The following is a 21,403-nucleotide window of genomic DNA, read 5'->3' as shown; positions in this document are numbered from 1 at the left end:
CTCGACATCCTACAGTGTATAGGACAGCCTCAACACGGAGTTACCTGGTCAAATGTCAATAATGTCAAGATTGAGAAACCCTGAGTTAGAGAAAAAAACCTTTACAGTGGCCTAGAAATCTATACAATCTGGCATGCATTACCTCTCCACCTTATCTCCTACTACCCTCCTCCTAGTACACTATTCCTGCCATGCTGGCCACCTTACTATCCCTTTGTATTTGCCAGACACGTCCCCACTTCAGTCTTTGCACAGGCAATTCCCTCTTCCTGGAGTATCCTTCCTGCTGATAGCCTTATTACTAAATCCTTCATTTCTTAAATCTTTAGCTCAATTTTCAATAAAGCCTCCTTTGAGCAGTTGACTTTATTTTATTTATTTTTAAAGATTTTATTTATTCATGAAAGAGACAGGCAGAAACACAGGCAGAGGGAGAAGCAGGTTCCCTGTGGAGAGCCCGATGCAGGACTGGATCCCGGACGCTGGAATCACACCGAGCCAAAGGCAGAAACTCAACCACTGAGCCACCCAGCCGTCCCTGAGCAGTTTATTTTAAATGCAACACTCCTTTCCCAGTGGCACTTCCAAATTTACTCTATCCTGCTCTACTTTTCCTTGAACGTAATTTAATTGTCTATATGGCTGACTTACGTATGTATTACGTTGCTATTTATTGTCTGCTCCCCCTACTGGAATGTAAGTTCCACAAGAGTAGAGCCTTTGTTTTATTCCTCTAATGATCCTAGAACAGTGTCTGGTATTTAATAGACGTTTGATTGATGACCTGGTGAATGAAAAGATAAAAGAATGATGGATTGAATGAAGGATGGTTAAAGGAATCTCCACTTGTTGAAGCGCTAACACCCAATCGAATGGTGCCAGGAGACGGAGGCTTTGTGACCATAATTAGGGTTATCAGGTCATCGTGCTACATGATAGGATAAGTGTCCTTAAAGAAAAGGGAGAGTCCAGAGCTTGCTGTGTATCATGTAAGGACTCGGTGAGAAGGTAGCTGTCTAGCAAGCTATGAAGTGGGTTCTCCCCGGGAACCAATTGGCCTGAACGTTGATCTTGGATTTCCAGCCCTTAGAACTGTGCAAAATAAGTAACTGTCTGTTGTTTAAGCCACTCAGTCTATGGCATTTTGGTAGAGCAGCCCAACTGGCTAACATACTTCAGTGTGTTCATTGGCAAAGTGATGTATACCATAGAGTGCGTGGAACCAGGTTGCAAGGCTAGCTGTTTATCACCCTTTACTTTGCAATAGTCCCGACACATGGCTTGTTGCTGGTCATAAAGGGTTCTGTCCGGAGCCCTCCTTTGTTCCTTTCAGGGCCATAATAGGAAGTAACTCTGCTTCCTGCTTTCAGTGGACACAGCTCAGGTGTGTTGTTTTTTTTTTTTTCCTTTCTCCTTGCGCTTGGGTATAGCCCTCTTTCCTCTAGATTGGAACTGGCAAGTTTGAGGCAGCAAAACAGGGGAGAAGAGCAGGTTCACAGTCAATTAACAGTGAGATACATGAAGAGAGGAGGATGAAATCAACTTTTCTGCCTTGCTCAGCATTGCTGGGGATCATAATGTGCTTTTTTTGTACCTTACGCTTTTCTCAGAAAGATGATATGCAGAAAAAAGTTCCGATCTGTAAATGACATGTGTGTTCAGTGCATCCTCAATTTCAGTTATGTGACTTTGGGCCCCCGCTTGCCTGCCACCACAGCCAGACAGTTGAGAGGTCTCTGGTAGGCCACAGGCAGAACCTGAGGAGTCCTGGATGGTTTTCCTTGCCATATGATGTGCATTTCAGGAGGCTCCAAGGGGGAGAAATGAATTGCACACGTGGAGGGTCCAGTTCGTGCCTTGTTCTGCTTTGCATCCCAGCCCCCAGCATGGTTCCTGGAACAAAGGAAATAGCAATCAGCGCAGAAGTACAAGCATTTACAGCAGAATTTCCATCCCTGTGAGACCAACTTAGGTTCATCTTTGGGTGTGTTCCCCCTGCAGGTCGGGGAGAACTTTGGGGGTCCTTCACGTCTGAGAGGTGGGGATGCGAGGCCCTCGTCTGAAACGGCAAGCATTTAAAAGTGTTTCAGAAGTATAAGTAACCCCACAACTGGGTGATGGTGGCCTCTAGGGAGAGCCCTTCCTACTGTCCAAGAACATGCTGGCCACCACTTCACAGTTTGCAGTCCTTGAAATCGGGATGCACATCTCCATCACCGAGGAAGTGTGCCCAGGTCACTGAGCGGCCATCATGTGCCAGGCCCTGTGTCCCCAAGAGATGCGGCTGCGACCGAGACAGACACGGCCCTTACTGCCACGGGGCTGGGGTGCTGGGGAGGTGGCGTCACAATGTACGTTCCTGAGGAGGTGTTCAACTGCAAGAAGCACCGTGAGGGAGGTGAAGAGGGCGCTGGGCTGAGCCCGTGGTCAGGGGAGGTTCTAGGAAGTGATGCTGGAGCGGAACACCTGAGGAGAGAGGAGGAACTAACCAGGTGCAGATGGAGGACAAGTGGTCCAGGGAAGGAGGAGCATCTGCACAAGCCCTTAGGCTGGAGGGAGCTTCGGGAGAGGGAAGAAACAGTCCATGTGGCTGCTGTGTAGGCAGGAGTGGGAAGTGGACATCACAGCTAAAGAGACTATCCTCCTGGAGTTGACCAGTGAGTTTCAGGAAGAGGAGTAGATTACCGACTCATTCCCCCCTCAGCCCGCCCTCCTCCCTCCCCCAACCGTGTGTACTCATAGTCTGAATGTTGTCCTGCTTAGAGGTTTCCACTTGATGGCCAGTCTCAGTTGTTTACAGCTTTTCCTCTTCTGTCCTCCTGCTTCTAGGTTATTAGGTTCCTGCAAGTTATTTGGGGCCCAATCAAGATTTCAAGCTAAACATGGCAGTGATGAGTAGCCTGAGGGCCATTCTTCAAGCCTCTCCATGCAAGTCACTTTGGAGAAGATTCCAGATCCCCACGTTCATGCCAGGAAGGCCCTGCAGCTGCACGTAACGAAACCTGGAACCAAGCCTGTGAGTACACTGCTGCCTTAAAGAGAGTGAGAGGTTGGGGCACCTGAGTGATATAGTCCATTAAGTGTCCGACTTGGTTTCAGCTCAAGTCATGATCTCAGGGTCGTGAGATTGAGCCCCACCTCAAGCTCCAGGCTCAGCTTGGAGTCTGCTTGAGATTCTCTCTCCTTCTCCCTTTGCCCCTTCATCCCCCCTTCTCTGTTCATCCATGGTCACTCACTCACTCTCTCAAATAAATTTTTGTTTTTTTAAAAAAAATTATTTATTTATTCATGAGAGATACAGAGAGAGAGAGAGGCAGAGACACAGGCAGAGAGAGAAGCAGGCTCCATGCAGGGAGCCTGATGTGAGACTCGATCCTGGGTCTCCAGGATCACGCCCAGGGCTGAAGGCAGTGCTAAACTGCTGAGCCACCTGGGCTGCCCTCAAATAAATCTTTGAAAAGAGAGTGAGAGGCTTGCTGTTGCATGATAGTCATGTGTCCTGTGTTTATCTGTATAGTGTCAGTGGCGTTCCAGAGTGGGATTGTGTACCTTCAGAACCATGAGAATAACTATTTGTTTCTCTATTTGTCTTCTAAAATAAACGTGGAAAATTCTTTTTCCCCAGGTTTATTGGCATATAATTGCCACATAACCTCATGTGAGTCGAAGGTGTGCAATGTGCTGATTTGATACACATCTATTGCAAAATGATTACCATTAAAAGATGTGGAAAGTCGTTTTCTTGACAAAGTTTACCATGTGAAAATGATGTCATGCAGAAATAGGATGAGACGTATTCCAGTTTCAAATAGCTTGGAACCTGTTCTGTATTTTTTTTTTAAAGATTTTTTTTAATTTATTTATTCATAGAGACAGAGAGAGAGAGAGAGGCAGAGACAGAGACACAGGCAGAGGGAGAAGCAGGCTCCATGCAGGGAGCCCGACATGGGACTTGATCCGGGGTCTCCAGGATCACGCCCTGGGCTGCAGGCGGCGCCAAACCACTGCGCCACCGGGGCTGCCCCTGTTCTGTATTGTTCTTGTTAGCAACAGTCTTCTTACAAACATTGATCCACAGACTGCGAATTATTTCTGAGAGTCTTAATGTTCTGGAAGTTGCATGTTAATGTTTGTAAGCAGGTCAGTAGCTTCACAATCTGAAATATTCTTTCTCAAGTCACAAATTGCAGAGTTCATTCTGGTTGACCAGCTTACCCAAATGGGCTCTGCCATAAACACAGCATATTAATCAAGGCAGCAGATGGTCTTTCCTGAAACCTCTTGTATCTCATCCCCCTCCTGAAATACCGGTTCCCTGCTGTGTCCCTGTGGTGCAGGGATTGTCCACCGAGGTTCTACTGACATGGGGGATGGGTCATTCTGTGTTGTTGTGGGTGCAGTGTGCACTGTAGGTGTTAAATGACATTCTAAATATCCACTGAGGAACAAAATAACCCTGGTAAAGAACCAACGAGATTGTAGGAGGAGGATAGCGTATGTGTTAGTGGAGAGAGGAGTTAAAGAAAAGGCTAGGAATATTTTATATATTTCCCACTTTTCTCCATGAGTTAACAGAGTTTCAAATGTTGGCTTGCTTCAAAATTTCAGGTTCTTAACTTTTCCTCCTTAGATTTCTTTTCTTTAACCCTATATTACGCATAAGAAAATGAATTCATTAGTAATGCTAATCTGGTTAAGTTCATGGCCTTAAAGCTGCTTCATAAATATATTTTTATTTTAGGTTTATTTTGTTTTCTCCAACATTGACTCTGTTCTCATTAGAATAAACTGACTGGAGTCATACGTTTCTGGTTGCTAGGGGTGGCTTCCTACCAGTAGACTCACATATTACTCTAATGGCTTATTCCCAACATTTACATTTGCGGTCTGAAGCTTAAATTGAGGGAAAAAAAATGATAGTATTTGTCTAGTTACTAATATTTTGTGTTTGTGTGGGAGTTTTTCTTGATTTTTGTTTTTATTTACAAAGAGATGAAATTTGAAGCTATAAAATTCAATATGCTAATGACTTCAAAATAGTTTGCTTCTTTTAGTATTGACAGACCCAAAAAGTAGTGGCTTGGGAGTTGTGGAGGCTTCCCTTGATTGATTTCCCACCTCAGATGAAATGTTCTTATTTATTTATTTATTTATTTATTTATTTATTTATTTATTTATTTATTTTTAAGATTTTATGTATATATTCATGAGAGATAGAGAGAGAGAGGCAGAGACACAGGCAGAGGGAGAAGCTGGCTCCATGCAGGGAGCCTGACATGGGACTGGATCCTGAGTCTCCAGGATCAGGCCCTGGGCTGAAGGTGGCGCTAAACCGCTGAGCCATCCAGGCTGCCTGAAATGTTCTTATTTGTAAGTTACTAAGAAAAAGCATGTGACAATCATGATTTGATTTTACTTTTTGGAATGATGCACCAGCCCTCCTCCCTGTTTTCACTGGGGGGAATTTTATGGTTTCTGCTGCCCTGAGCCACTGAGTATGTCCTGTTCCTAAATCCCAGACCTTCTGCCTTTCAGTTGTAAGGACAATATGTATTGTGTCTGGCAACTTAACAGCCCACTGTTGCTGGATATAAAGGGTTCTGCCCAGAGCCCTCCTTTGTTCCTTTCAGGGCCGTAATAGGAAGTAACCAGAAGGCCCATTGCACACTTGCGACCAAGAACAACCCAAGATCGCTGAGGGTTAGAAAGGATAACATGGAAAGCCCTTTGCTAGTACCTGCCACACAGTGAGGACTGTGTTGGCAGGTTACTTCTGGTACTATGATTATCATCATCACCGTCTTTATCATCATTATCGACTCAGTGCCTCCCTCAGATATTTGGCCATTTTTAAAATGGGGGTAAGCAGAATGAGGAGTAAAGGAAAGAGGAAGATATGGCAAATTCAGAAAGCAGCATTTCACTAGAGCCTGTCTATGTCTGCGCTTCACCTTCACACTCTGCTCCCCACCTCCCAGGGAATCGTTGTCTGTCAACTCAGATTGCTGTTCGCTGTTATCTCAAGTAGCAGACAGTAAACATTGACAGTCCTGCATCTATTACCCAATATGCAGATAAAATCAATTTCACTTAGTATATCATCTAGTGAAATTTAGTTTCATTGTCACAGGAAAAAAATGTTAGAGGTCTTCAAGCATAGGAAAATAAATTTAATAATGTTAATTTTTAATTTAATGAAACATAAAGAGTATCAACTAGAATGGAAATGGTACAGATTTGTTGTTATTCCAGTGATTCTTCATGATCTCCTTACTTTTAGAAGGAAAAGAAACATTTTTTTAGAATAACATGGAATAGAATGGCACTATATAAAATCTAGCCACGGGACCCATGTGTGTATTTTCATGTAAATGTAAATTTATTATAATTTATGGCCACATATTGCTAGCACTTACCATATTGAAACTTTCCATCAGGGGATCCCTGGGTGGCGCAGCGGTTTGGCGCCTGCCTTTGGCCCCGGGCGTGATCCTGGAGACCCGGGATCGAATCCCACGTCGGGCTCCCTGCATGGAGCCTGCTTCTCCCTCTGCCTGTGTCTCTGCCTCTCTCTGTCTCTCTCTGTGTGACTATCATGAATAAATAAATAAAATCTTTAAAAAAAAAAAAAAAAGAAACTTTCCATCATCAGAGAAAGTTCTATTTGATAGGACTGGTCTGTATCATAACTGTATTAGTAAAATGTTCTATTATTTCTCCTATTAAACCTTGATGAACACAAAGCCTGGACAACAGTATTAAAAAGCTTGTTTTACAATGTCTTAACAGAAAGTTTTATTAATCCCTAGATAAAACAAGCTGGGATACCCCGACTGTGTTGTCTTCTATTAACTTTTGAATAATCCTGAGAAACAATGGACTGGTTAAGAGCCCCTTGAAATTATGTTAATGGCCTCAGGGGTGTCAGCAGCTATAAGGAGTGTTATAACACTGAGCCTCAGGAACTGTGGGCTTTAGTCTCCTGTGCTGAGAACTGCATGTGTATGCTGCACTTGCCTGGGCTCAGCATCAGAATGTCTTTTATAGCTCTCATGCTCTGAGAAGACAATTTGTGATCTTTCTTAGCAATATCCTGTGGGAGGAAGCTGTCCCTGTGAATCCTATCACTGTGCCCAGCCCTAGCTAGGCCTACTAGGGATCTTAAATTACATGAGGAAATCGCACATCTCAAGAAAAAGGACAGTAACAGGGCAAGACACAGGAGAAAAAGCCAGTGAGGTTGTCCAATAGATAAATAATGTGAGCCACCAATACGAGCCATATGGGCGATTCTATATTTTCCAATAACCATATTTAAAAAGGAACAAATAGTATGTCAGTAAAACTGAAGGAAAAACAAATAAATGTGTTCAATTATGAAATTCTATACAGGAAATATATAGATGAAATATAGTATACAGACAAAATTAATTTTACTGATATATTTAACTTAGTATATCCAAAATATTATCACTTTAACGTATAATTGATATAAAAATCATCAAAATAGTTTACATTCTTTATTTTGTACTAAGTCTTCAAAGCCCAATGGGTATTTTACATTTATAGCATATCTCATTTTGAATGACCAAGGGGAATAGCATGGCAAGACCAGAGTTTGGGAAGAATGAAGAGAAAGGAAATTTAGGTGGCTAAGATGGGTTCCTCAGAGGAAAACCTTGGCACTGGACACAAATTAGGATTTGACATACAGACTTTAAAATAGGAATAGCATGGGACATCTGGGTGGCTCAGTGGTTGGGTGGCTGCCTTTGACTCAGGTCATGATCCTGGGATCTGGGATCGAGTCCCACATCAGGCTTCTGCGAAGAGCCTACTTCTCCCTCTGCTTGTGTCTCTGCCTCTCTCTCTCTCTTCTCTCTCTCTCTCTCTCTCTCATTGTCTCTCATAAATAAATAAATAAATAAATAAATCTTAAAAAAAAAACAGGAACAATATGATAAAGGTGGTAATTTAGGAAAATGGTCCGATGGTAAAACCTAGTAGAGGGTATTGAGACCAAAGGACATGGTATGAAGTCTAGAGTGTAGGGGCCTGACCTGGGCTGCTGGTCATGGACAAGGCAAGGAAGAGATAAGCATGAAAGATCCTTTTTTTTTTTTTTTTTTAGCATGAAAGATCCTTAAAGAAAATGTAATGTGATCATTAGGGTAAGAGGAATAAAGATGATAGAAGACTGGAACCTTCTCAACAATGCTCTTTATCTTACATGTTTAGTGAACAAGCATTGATTAAAAAAAAAAAACCACTTCATTTCTTCTTGGGGTTGATACAACACTGGGAGAGGCAGATAATAAGCATGCATGCATATGATAATTACACCTGTGTAATAAATGTTTTGAAGGAAAAGATCAGAATGTTATGACTTAAAAAAAGAGAGGGGTTCATATAATAGGATAATCAAAAAGGTGAGGAGGTGACACTTTTACTGAAGAGGTGATAAGCCAATAATAGGAGCCAGCCCTGAGCTGAATGAGTGGAAATTAATTTCTGAGGAGGAGGAACAGGAATTGAGGGGCTAAGGCAGGAATGTGCTCTTTCTACGTTTCAAGAGTTGAAAGAGGGACAATCTTGAGGCTGGAGACATAGGGTGATACAAACACAAAATAAATCAAAACCAGGACTACTCCTATTAATAAGAACTAGAACCAAGCACATTTTCACTATGGAACCGACAAGGATTTTGTTACTCATTAGCAGTATATTAATGACACCTTCCTAACGACAGTGTAGCTCTGCTTACTGAAACCATGGTTGATAAGATCACCATTCCTGTTTATTTTCCTCCATGAGAGAAGAACCTGAAAATGAAATGAAGACACTATTAATCAGAACACTCAATCCTCTTCCTATTTTGAGGAAAAGTGTAAGCAACTGTAAATTTCAATCTGTATTTTGTTAATGTGGAGGAAGATGATGGGAGTATTGGAGAGGAAATTTTTCTTTTACTCTTCAAAGTTTTCACTGGACTAAATTAAATTGACATGAGAGAGATCAACAAGAGAAAAAAAAACCCAAAGTTTAATTACATGCACACAGAGACCCAGTAGTAAAATTGTCATCCAAAGAAATGACCAGGTCCCTGGGTGGCTCAGCGGTTTGGCGCCTGCCTTCGGCTCAGGGCATGATCCTGGAGTCCCGGGATTGAGTCCCGCATCGGACTCCTGGCATGGAGTCTGCTTCTCCCTCTGCCTGTGTCTCTACCTCTCTGTATATGTGTGTGTGTGGTCTTTCATGAATAAATAAATAAAATCTTTAAAAAACAAACAAAGAAATGACCAAAGTGGACAGTATTTATACTGTTTTGACAAAGAAACAATAACTCTGTGGGGAATTGGCAGGACAAAGAAAACGTATTATTGAGGATCTTCAATTAGTAAGGAATTCTAAACAGAATTTGGGCTGGAGTAGTAAATTAGTAAAAGGAGCAAAGGTTGTCTATACAATCTTCTCAGCTCTGAATTTCCTGTCTCTGGTGATAAGGTTTGTCTCTTTACCTCCTGGTGTGGGAAAGGTACCTTCCACAGGGGAGATTTATTTCCTGCTTTTTGGAGGCAAAGGGGGGTTCCAAGTGTTCTTGCACTGGCTGTTTCTTAAGTAACTGTGGTTTGAAATAATATGCCAAGGTGGCACATTTTGGGGTGGCCTGCCCTTAGCTCCCACAGGAGGAAAGAACAAAAATGTGAATGTATCTCTCACAACAGTTTATCTTGCAAAACAAACCCCTTGGGAAAGGCTGGCTTTGCTAAGGTGACAGCCACCAAGGGGGGGATGGGGGGATGGGGTCTGGATTCCCAAAGGAGGAAGTGATGGGGGCGAGAAAACCTTCCAGAAGCTGCTGAACTTATAAACCAAAGGGCATAAATTGATAGGAGCATTACAGTCCTAACAGAGCAACAAAGGAATAGGCCCAGTTTGGGGGGGGCCAGTGTTTGCCTGGGTGAGAATAGGCATTTCTGGGCATTTCCTGAATGCAGTGTGAGGGACAAGTCAAAGCGAAAGGAGAGATCATCTTGGGGATCTGCTTGTTAGTTTCCTTCTTGCCTAGTCTTTACAGGAGACCCTCGTGAATTGGTTTTGAAGAGTGAATTCTCAAACCCTCAGCCACAGTCTGAGTGTCTTACAGGGGATGGAGTTGCAAGGTCTCTTTGTGCCAGGCACCTTGAAAACTCAATCGGGGCTGTTTACTTGTGTTAGAAGGTGGGAGAGGGATAGTAAAGCTTCCCCCAACCTGAGAAGGCACTTCGAGACCAGAATACAAAGCAAGCCACTCTGTACAGTTTACACAGAGTTTTATTCAGAGTAACTTACTGCAAGGTATCAAGCTGGTGACAATCCAGCGAGACACAGCTAGCTATTTGCAAAGTCTGGACCTTGGTCCACAGATTTTATAGAGTGAGGAGACTCCCAGGGGGCACTGTAGTGAGGGCAGAGGATTCACATGCATTTCAAAGGGTTGGCACACACCTAATTTTACAGCTAACATTTAACCTTGTGACACCATCTGTGTGTCAGGGAAGGGAAAGAGACTGTGTCATCTCTGACAGATTCGTGAGAGGCTGAAGCAAACCTCACATTCTGGCCTTGGCTCTTCTAAGGTATGAATATTAATTTCCAAGGGATCCATAACACATAGCCCGTGACAGGTCAGGCGACAAGATGGAGGGCAAAGATGGAAATAAATCGTTAAAAAAAAAAAATGCCCTAAGTTTGCAGAGACCATGGTTTCTCAACTTCATTGATGTTTGGGGTCCTGTAATTCTGTGCATTTTAAGATGTTTAGCTGCATGCCTGGCGTTTATCCACTAGATGTCAGCAGCACTCTTCCAGTTGTGACAATCAAAACTATCTCTAGATAGTGCCAAATGTCTTCTGGGGGCAGCGTTGCTCCCTTCTGTTGAGAACCACTGGTCTACTGTCAGGAGAGCCCTCTCTATCTCATTTTTGCCCTACCCTCCCCCCCCCCCCAAAAAAAAAAAAACCCATACGGCTAGGATTTTGAATTTTAGATTTTAGCAGCTACCCAAGCAAAACAAATCCCTCCTTTGTAAAGGTAAACTAGAGGCAAGTTTCTGGGTTTTGGGTGGGGTTTTTTTTGTTTGTTTGTTTTTTGTTTTTTATGAAAAAAGGGGTCTCTGTGAACCTGCCATACAGAGTGGGTTGGCTGAGTAGCAGCTGCCTTATCACTTTCTCAGATTCTTACTCTCCTTAGCAGTGGAGTGAGGTACAGAGTGTCGTTGGTAGTGATTTATCTCGAAGCATATTTCTTCTGGTTTTCCTGTTGGTCTTGGTTTTGCCCATCTGTGGTGCTCCTAAGGGGCAGAGAACAGGGGCACCCCAAATTACGCATGTAGTTCTATCCATCATGCATGGATGTCTCAACAGCTCTATGTGCATTACAGGTAATCCACTGAGATTTATCCAGGGCTTACTATGAAGACCCGGTGCTTGACCCTCTGTAGGAAAATCAGGACAATTCCGTGTGTACACCTTAACCTGTAGTGGAGTCAGGAGGTCTCCTAGTCAGTTGCAGACCCAACAGGAAGAAGTAAACCTTGCACGAGGACAGTACTTCAGCTACTAATCCACTGTCTCAGCCTGAGGAAGGAAGACTGCCCCTTCTTCCCCAGCAAGAGCTCAGCCAGTGAGAAACAGTTACAACTCAGGCCGTGAATGAGAAGCCAGGGGGATCCCTGGGTGGCTTAGCGGTTTAGCGCCTGCCATTGGCGCAGGGCGTGATCCTGGAGTCCCGAGATCGAGTCCCATGTCGAGATCGAGTCCCATGTTGGGCTCCCTGCATGGAGCCTGCTTCTCCCTCTGCCTGTGTCTTTGCCCCCCCGCCCCCGTGTCTCTCATGAATAAATAAATAAAATCTTTTTTTTATAAATTTATTTTTTATTGGAGCTCAATTTGCCAACATATAGAATAACACCCAGTGCTCATCCCGTCAAGTGCCCACCTCAGTGCCCGTCACCCAGTCACCCCCACCCCCCGCCCACCTCCCCTTCCACCACCCCTAGTTCGTTTCCCAGAGTTAGGAGTCTTTCATATTCTGTCTCCCTTTCTGATATTTCCCACTCATTTTTTCTCCTTTCCCCTTTATTCCCTTTCACTATTTTTTATATTCCCCAAATGAATGAGACCATATAATGTTTGTCCTTCTCCAATTGACTTATTTCACTCAGCATAATACCCTCCAGTTCCATCCACGTCGAAGCAAATGGTGGGTATTTGTCGTTTCTAATGGCTGAGGAATATTCCATTGTGTATATAGACCACAGCTTCTTTATCCATTCATCTTTCGATGGACACCGAGGCTCCTTCCACAGTTTGGCTATTGTGGACATTGTTGCTATAAACATCGGGGTGCAGGTGTCCCGGTGTTTCACTGCATCTGTATCTTTGGGGTAAATCCCCAGCAGTGCAATTGCTGGGTTATAGGGCAGATCTATTTTTAACTCTTTGAGGAACCTCCACATAGTTTTCCAGAGTGGCTGCACCAGTTCACATTCCCACCAACAGTGCAGGAGGGTTCCCCTTTCTCCACATCCTCTCCAACATAAATAAATAAAATCTTAAAAAAAAAAAAAAAAAGAAGAAGCCACTATATTTCCAGCTCCCAGATTCCTCCAGTGGACTTTTTGTTTCTAAAGGCCTTCCTACCTTCCTCCTTCACTCTGTAAAGGAGCAGCCCTCTCCTTTGCTCTCTGGACTTGTCTGTGGTTTTACCATAGCTTGCTTGTTCCAGATTGTAATGCTTTGCTGTTCACCCCCAACCCCCTAAAAGACTTTTTTTTTTTTTTTTTTGGTGGTAAAATGAGTGGCAGTGTTATTCCTAAGGTAAGCATATGTCAAACTAAGAAGAAATCACTCCTTCCCCCCCCCCCCCGATTCATCAGTACCTTCCTTCATTTTTCCAAAACCCTAGAGTGTTGCCCTCATCTCAGTCGGAAGCCTATAATAATATAATACAATAATTGGATAAATCCAGAAATCTTCAAAATTGCAAGCTAAATTACAGACGCATGCCACGCAAGCCTTTATTTCTCCTAGCCAAGCAATGAAAAACATAGAGTGCTTCGGTGAACACTTGCTTTCCAAAACTTCTTCCTCCTCTTCCCCCATGGCCTTTGTTGAAAAGAAATCCACGAGGGAAAATTGCATGGCTCTGTATTTGCATGTAAACCTGGTTTGGTGGGTGGGGCTCAGAAAATTATTGGGAAAGAAAAGAGCCTCATTGGAGACCACGCTCCTTCCCCATGGTGCTCATCTGCACGCATCCTACTGTTGGCACGTCCTACTGTTGGCATGACGCCCGGCAGCGCTTGGTTTAGGTGAGCCGAGGGGGTGGGCCGAGCTGCCTGCGCTGACGACGCAGCAGGCTGCCCCTGTGCCCAGTGCTCCCTGAGCGGCCTTGGTCCATGCCATCGGCCCCCACGTGGCTGATCCCTCAGGCTTCGATTCCATCATCCTCGGCAGCCCCCACGACTGGCATTGCCCGCTGTGTGATCCCGTATAGCGGACGTCTTGACCATAAGCCCCGATGTGCTTTTCTCCTAGTGCACCTGCTCTGGGAGAGCATGGACCTGGTCCTGGTGGGCAAGCACCAGTCGCCCATCAACATCCAGTGGAGGGACAGCGTCTTTGATCCTGCCTTAAAACCGCTCACTGATCCTGGAGACCCAGGATTGAGTCCCACGTTGGGCTCCCTATAATGGAGCCTGCTTCTCCCTCTGCCTGTGTCTCTGCCTCTCTCTGTGTGTCTCTCATGAATAAATAAATAAAATCTTAAAAAAAAAAAAAAAAAAAACGCTCACCATCTCTTACGACCTGACCACCTGCCTCCATGTCTGGAATAACAGGTACTCTTTCCTCATGGAATTTGAAGATTCTACAGGTAAATCAGGTGAGAGCCAGACGGTGGTCTTGTCTGGAGTTGAAGGGACAGTTTCGGGTCAGCATCAGCACAGGCCACACCACACCGCCTCCATAGGAACGTGGACCTCTTTGAGCAGTGGCATGGGATGCATTGCACTTAGCTTTTCGTTCTTCAGTGTGGTAAAATACACAGAACGTGGAATTTATCATCTTAACCATTTGCAAGCATTCAGTTCAGTGGTGTTAAGTACAGTCACGCTGTCATGCAACCAGCACTGCCATTTGTCTCTATTACTTTCCATTTTCCAAAACGAAACCCTATTACTTAAACAATAATTCCCCTTTTTCCCCTTCCCTCAGCTTCTGGCTGTGACCGTTTCACCGTTTTACTTTCTGTCTCTGTATTTGACTACTGGATACCTCACATAAGTGGAATTACACAGTATTTGCCTTTTTATGACAGGCTGATTTCACTGAGCATAATGTCAACAGGGTTCACCTGTGTTATAGCAGGTGTCAGAATTTCCTTCTTTTATTTTTTAAGATTTTTTAAAATTTATTTATTCATGAGAGACACGGAGAGACAGACAGAGACATAGGCAGAGGAGAAGCAGGCTCCCTGTAGGGAGCCTGATGGTGGGACTCAATCCCAGGACCCCAGGATCACAACCTGAGCCAAAGGCAGACGCTCAACCACTGAGCCACCCAGGTGCCCCAGAATTTCCTTCCTTTTAAAGATTGAATAATATTCCATTGCATGGATGGACCACATTTCGTTTATCCATTCACTATCTATGTATACTTGAGTTGTAGCCACCTTTTGGCTATTGTGAACAATGCTGCTATGAACATTGAGTGTACAAAATATCTTCCAAAATGTTCTTTCCATTGATATATACCCCAAAGTGAAATTGCTGCATCACCATTAGAGTTTTTTGAGTGTATGAACCATGTCCCTTTTCATTTTCGTGCATGTTTCCTTCTGGTATGAGTGGTATTTTCTATTTATAGATGGATAGGTAGGTAAATATAGATAGATTCTATGTTTAAATTTTTATTTAAAATTTTATATTTGAATTTATTTTTTTGAAATTTTACATATATATTTATTGTTCATTTGAATTACTTTCATTTGAAATTTGTTTTCTGTGCGTGTTGAATGTGTGCTAACCTTCCTCTGCTTGTTGACATTACAAATAGCTCCTATATTAAATAGTAATACTGTTTAGCCAGATTTTAAATGATAAGATTGCAATGCAGAGCAAAAGCAGAGTCAAACAAGAAAAAGACACTTTACATTTTTAGTCAGCTAATAACATGTATGTATTTTGTCAATTAGTGATTTATTTATTCATTCTGTATTGACTGCGTGCCAGCCATGTACCAGGCATTGCAGCAGGTGCCAGGAATGCTAAGTAGATTCTTGACCTCCCAGCATTCAAAGTCTAGTGAGAGATGCATGCATGAAATTAGAGTTATAAAGCAAGTGTGATTGAGAAAGGGTTTTTAAAAGTGCTGTGGCACCACAGAGGAGGGGATGATGTAGATTGCCCAGAGGAGTCTATGATTTCACCCAAGGAGAGGTGTCAATGCAGAATGAACCTTTTAGAATTTCTTTAAAAAAAAAAAAAAAAAAAGGAGTTTTATTCCAGCCCAAGTGAGGACAGCTGCCCAGGAAACACCACCTTCACAAAGAGGATAGTGCTTCTCTAAAGGATCATTTGATGAAGGGTTATATACATTTTATATATGTAAGTTATAACATTTTTAAAAAGTTACAAATGATCGATGTTTCAGGAGGTTGCAGCCTTTAAATTTTTTTTTTTATTTATTTATGATAGGCACACAGTGAGAGAGAGAGAGGCAGAGACACAGGCAGAGGGAGAAGCAGGCTCCATGCACCGGGAGCCTGACGTGGGATTTGATCCTGGGTCTCCAGGATCGCGCCCTGGGCCAAAGGCAGGCGCTAAACCGCTGCGCCACCCAGGGATCCCAGGTTGCAGCCTTTAAATTTCTAGTATATGCAGAGCTGTATGACTTTAATAACCAGGAGAGGACCAGGGAAGTTCTTGCTTCCTCTTATCTGTTGTGCTCAGAATGCACCCTTTTGGCTATTTTATTTAACAAAGCAGATATACATTGTGTGCTCAGGGCAGAAAGAGAGCTCATACTCTGAGGGTTTGCTGAGTCATTTTGACCTTGGTAAATGTTAAAGGAGAGCTTCCCTGGGCGCCCAGGAGCAGGGCCCACAAATATTAAAAGTTGAGAATTTCCTTTATCTGGGGACATTTATCTCGAGTATTGAAGGATGTGTCGGAGTTTGTCAAGAGGATTAATCAGAAGAGCATTGGAGACTGAGGGAAAATCATGTGCAAAAGCAGATGTTCAGAAAATGGCCAAAAACGAAGTGGCCGGAATGCAGACTGTGTATTTTAGGGAGAGACAGGAAGAAGAATGATGATCATTGAAGCTTGGGGGGTAGATGGGAGATAGGTTCATCAGTACTGGTTATTTTTACGCGACAGTGTGGCACAGCATGGTTTCATTTATTTATTTATTTGCATGGTTTCATTTAAATAGTAAATTGCTTTATTTTTTGAGATTAACCCAGTCAGTAGTGCCGGTCCACGAGGTCAGATTAATCCAAGCATGAGATGGTGGGAGCTTAAATGAAACCTGTAACAATTGAAGTAGAGAGAAAGCATGTTTTTAAAAGGCATTTCTAAAATAAAGGTGTCCTGAGCACACTCGGAAGGTGCACCTGCGGGCGGTCTCTTTCCATGGTGTCGGTCACCGAGCAAGGGTAACGTGATTGTGAAGCGGGTGAGGAGTCCACACTCCAGGACACCCCACCACGTGGCTAGCTTGGCTTCTTACACGTGCGCAGAGCAGGACAGAAGACAAGCCACACAGTAAACCACAGGAGGGGTGGGAGCAGGAAATTCCTGGGCCAAACACGAAGTCGGGCTGTGGGCGCACCCCTGAGCTGGGGCGTCGATGGGTCCGGTGGAGGGGCTCAGTTCTGTTGGGGGACACATCGGGCACAGCCCTTGGCAGTGGCTGCCTTTTCCGATTGCTCAGACACAGAGGGGTCATTCTCAGGAGTCTGATGTTGCTGCAGAAGTCCTCTCTTGCTAAAGGGATTTAATCACCAGTTCTGGGCCCCTGCAGACCTCCTCTGCTTCTGCTTGGTATTGGTTCTGGGGTGTTGTCAGCTGGTGCTGGTCTCGGTGCTGTCTGGTCGCTGCACTGCCCTTAACTGCTCCCATCATTGCTTGACACAGGCCCCTGCTTGACTTGACTGACTCCATCTTGTTTTCCATAAAAAGCATCAGGACCTGGAGACAGACTCCTCTTCAAGGGAGAAGGCAAAGTTAGCCACATACTTGAGTCGTCGTCTCACTTGGGAGGCTGGGGGGGATGCTGATGCTAGAAAGGTCATGAATCATGGATGAGGAATAATTTGTAGGGAAGTATAGGGAGCATGTAAGGAAATAACAAATATATATATTTTACAACTTCTCCCCTAATTTAATTTTAAATATTACATTAAAAATAGAAATACATTTTGAGTGGTTATCCATCAAAGAATTGTGTCTTTAACTCCTATTTAATTTCCATGGGGAGAATCTGCTTCTCTCAAGATAAGCATCTTTACTACTTTTGATAAGCCAATGGATCTTGGACTTTAGTGTTTCTGGCAAATCAACATGGGAATTGAACAAATGTTGATCCCTCACTGAAATATTATCCACTTTTCTATGTAAATACTATTTTTCTCATCAAATAAATCCCTTTATTTCAAAGTAATATTAATTGTTGCTCCTGCATAAATTGCTTCCTTTTCTTTATTTCTGTCTCATTTTGTATCAGATTGTCATATGCTGGGGTGCCTGGGTGGCTCAGTGGTTGAGTACCTGCCTTTGACTCAGGTCGTGATCCCAGGGCCCTGGGATCGAGTCCCACATCAGGCTCCCCACAGGGAGCCTGCTTCTCCTTCTGCCTATGTCTCTGCCTCTCTCTGTGTCTCTCATGAATAAATAAATAAAATCTTAAAAAAATTATCATATGCTTTTCCCAGTGGCTTTATTTTGGGTGAGGAAACGTTTAAATATTGTAGGTTGAATAAGGCTGTTGATTTCTTTTGAAGCAATCCTGTAGGGTCGGGCATTAATCTTTCTTTTAATAGTGTTTCAGCTGCACTTGCTGTTTCATAATGCAGTCAAATTTCAAAGCTTTGAGGATACAGCAACTAGAGGAAGATGGTTTGGCTCTGATAGGAATTTTTTTATTTTTAAAATTTTATCTATTTATTTGAGAGAGAGAGAGCACAAGCAAGGGCAGGAGCAGAGGGAGAGGAACAAGCAGACTCCCTGCTGAGTGCAGAGCCCAATGTAGGGCTTAATTTCATGATGCTGAGATCATGACCTGAGCCAAAATCAAGAGTTGGACACTTAACCAACTGAGCCACCCAGATGCCCCTATAATAGAAATATTTTTAAAGGTAAAAAAATCTTACCAACTTTAAATGATGTGTTGTATTCTAGAACGGAAAGATTGAACATTATGATATTGTTACTTAAGAATATTGGGATCAGTACACTGGTAAGATAAGCAATGCTTAAAATACAAAATCGTTACAAATAACATTTCAAATGATATAAAAAAACTGTGCTGTCCGATATCGTATCCATAAGGCATGTATGGCTATTAAGCTTAAAATGTGGCTAGTGTAATTGAGGAAATGGATTTTTTTAAATTTTATTTTAATTAAATTTAAAAACTGTTACTAAATTCAGTTGTTGAAAACTTTTGGAATGTTTGGAACAACTTGAGTATATGCATCTATATTTTCAAGTAAAATCTGAATCAAGTAGTTCTTTGTTTTGTTTTTAATATTTTATTTATTTATTTATTTATTTATTTATTTATTTATTTGAGAGCGAGAAAGAGAGCACAAGTGGAGGGTGGGGGGGTGGGGAAGGAGAAGCAGGCTCCTTGCTGAACAGGGAGCCCGAAGCAGGACTCAATCCCAGGACCCTGAGATCATGACTTGAGCCAAAGGTAGATGCTTAACTGACTGAACCACCCAGGTGCTCCCAAATCAAGTATTTCTGATGAAAATTTAACATCTAATTTGATGCATTGTGTGTAAAATACATAACAGATTTTTAAGACTTATTGTGGAAAAAAATGGAAAGTCAGTAATTTTTCGTATTGATTACACTGACAATCTTTTCAATGTATTTGGCAAAATAAAATGTTATCAGAAGTAATTTCACCTTTTTTTAAACTTTTTTTTTTTAAGATTTTATTTATTGAGAGAGAGAGAGAGAGCACACAAATGGAGGAAAAAGAGAAGCAGACTCCCCACCAAGCAGGGAGCCTGCCACAGGGCTCAATCCAAGGACCCTGGGATCACAACCTGAGCCAAAGGCAGCCACTCAACTAACTGGGCCCCCCAGGTGCCCCTTTAAACTTTTTAGATATGGCTCCTAGAAACTTGAAAATTACCTTTGTAGTTTACATTACTTTTCTGTTTGTAGGCACTGTTACAAAGGGATAAAGGCAGATAATGCTAAATAAATAATGGTTAAAATGTGAGATCTGTTAATATATTCTAAATGGCATAAGAACATAAAGTCAAACAGCTTTGGGAAGTGATCTGGAAAGAAACTAATATTTATGAGTGCCATGTGACTATATATTTGCTAAGTGCTTCATTTAACTTCCCCAGAGGTCTTTGATGATGATACTATCATCTGCATTTTTCAGATGAAGCAAAGCTGAGTGAAGTTAAGTGCTTTCCTGCCAGGTCACAGCGCTGACAGATGGAGAACTGGATTGAAAATCTGTGGACCACACTCTGTGCAGAGCCTCTGAGCTCCTGCAGGCTCAGCAGGTGCAGCCTCCTGCAAGCTCTGGAGTCTGAGTGTTTTAAGGGTACCCAAGATTTGTTTTAATCAGGTAGGGTAAAACATACAGACATGGAAATGACTGTCATGAAAGAAGCATTTTATCCTACAGTCCCTAAAACCAGAAGGCAGGCCACCTGGGGAAGCACCAGGGATGGCCAGGAGGCAAAGGGAAGGAGGAGAAATCGTGGATGAGAGCCTGTTTTGGTTTCTGGGGGAAGGGATGCATAAGATAGTGTAAGTGGACTGAAGATTGGCCACTTTGAATAATTTCATTAGGCTCTAGGGTATAGAGGTTGTCCCTAGTTGTCTGCTACCTAGTCCTGGGGAGGTTAGGGCACAGGACTAGTGACTCAGCATGTAAGAACCCTATAAAGGAGGTGGTTGGGCTCTGGATTGGTTGGTTTCCTTATGAAGGGCACTCTCCCAGGTGTTTGTTCTCTCTTGGAATTAGCTAGCCCTGGGAGGGACAACCCCTCTTGTGTCAGAAAGGCTTCAGATGTCAAAGCACCGAACAGAAACTGGAACACATTGTTATAACACTGAGGCACCCCGAATGAGTACTTGAGGACTTGGGCGGGAGCTGAGAGCTGGGCCACACCATGGGCTGGCTGGGAGAGCTTCAGCCACCAGCACCCCTGGAGGCCAAGCGCCAGGGAGGCTCAGAGGGCAAGGCTAACAGCAGGGCCACCTTTCCCTGCACCCTGTGGGCTTGAGCCTGGCCGCAGACAGCCTGCCCATTTGTTGCATATATGCTTTCATTCAGTGATGTTTGTGACATCCAAAATTTTCAGCCTAAGTGAAGTTTGAGTACTGTAAATTGTTTGTAGGTAATCACCAAGTATCTGATTCAAATTCACATTCTATAACAATACTAGAGTAAGATCTCATTTTTAAAAATATTTTCTCATTTATTGTTCTATAGCTACATATCACAGAGAGCTACAGAAATTGATGGATACGGTGCAGTCAAGCATAAGGTAATACTATTTTCCCTAAATCACTTGAAACACACCTTACATTTGATCTCAGAGTGGAGACGTTGACAAGGCACTTTGAAAGTTGCCCCAGAAGACAATTTGCCACTTAAGATGCATGTGTTGAGCCCCTGGTCCTGGGACACCTTGAAGGCCACAGAAGTGATTCTGTTGGTGGGCACTGACCTCTGGTTTTGCTGCCATGCCCCAGCGCTCAGGGACTCGGGAACACAGCGCTGTCCCCTCCTCTGCTCCTTCTGAGTCCCGGTGGAAGCACCCAGAGCAGCCCTGTTGACTCTACCTGCCCTCTCACAGGCAGGGGGCAGAGAAGAGTCTGACAGAACCTTGGCTTGGCTAGCTGTAAAGAACAGTTACCATATCCTTCAGGATCTACCTTTGTGCAGGCCCCAGGGTTAACTGTCCAGTATTCAGGATCCCAAAGGGGCTGTTCCCTGGGGGTCCACATCTTCTCTCTCTCTCCCCACCTCCACCCACCTGGCTGTCTCCCCACTACCTCTTTCCCTCTTCCCCTCCACCTCCCTCTTTTTCCTCCCTTCTCTCTGTCTCCCCTTTCCTCCCAGGGGCCTGGCTCCCCTGAATTTGCATTGTGTT

At 43.4% G+C, this 21,403-nt stretch overlaps 1 protein-coding gene across 4 annotated transcripts in view; it reads right to left on the bottom strand.

Moving 5' to 3' along the window:
• Positions 1-360: 360 nt before the first annotated feature.
• The window catches only part of LOC140628679 (collectrin-like), a 43,316-nt gene continuing 22,273 nt past the window's right edge, over positions 361-21,403 (bottom strand). Inside the window, exons 4-6 of one of the 4 annotated variants that reach the window (XR_012026689.1) lie at positions 8,765-8,822; positions 6,417-6,590; positions 361-1,893 (exon numbers count right to left, since the gene is read on the bottom strand). Coding sequence is in view for 2 of the 4 variants with exons in the window: in XM_072818108.1 (XP_072674209.1) it covers positions 17,034-17,253 (220 nt within the window). In the remaining 2 variants the exon portion in view is untranslated. Of the gene's footprint in view, positions 1,894-6,416; positions 6,591-8,764; positions 8,823-16,426; positions 17,329-21,130; positions 21,150-21,403 lie in introns of those variants that run through there. The other 3 variants (XM_072818108.1, XM_072818110.1, XR_012026690.1) reach the window with 3 other exon arrangements.

The sequence above is a fragment of the Canis lupus genome, chromosome X (assembly GCF_048164855.1).
Source record: "Canis lupus baileyi chromosome X, mCanLup2.hap1, whole genome shotgun sequence".
In the NCBI taxonomy this organism is placed as follows: domain Eukaryota; kingdom Metazoa; phylum Chordata; class Mammalia; order Carnivora; family Canidae; genus Canis; species Canis lupus.
Note: the sequence above shows the minus strand (reverse complement) of the source record. Positions and strands in the feature narration are given on the sequence as shown.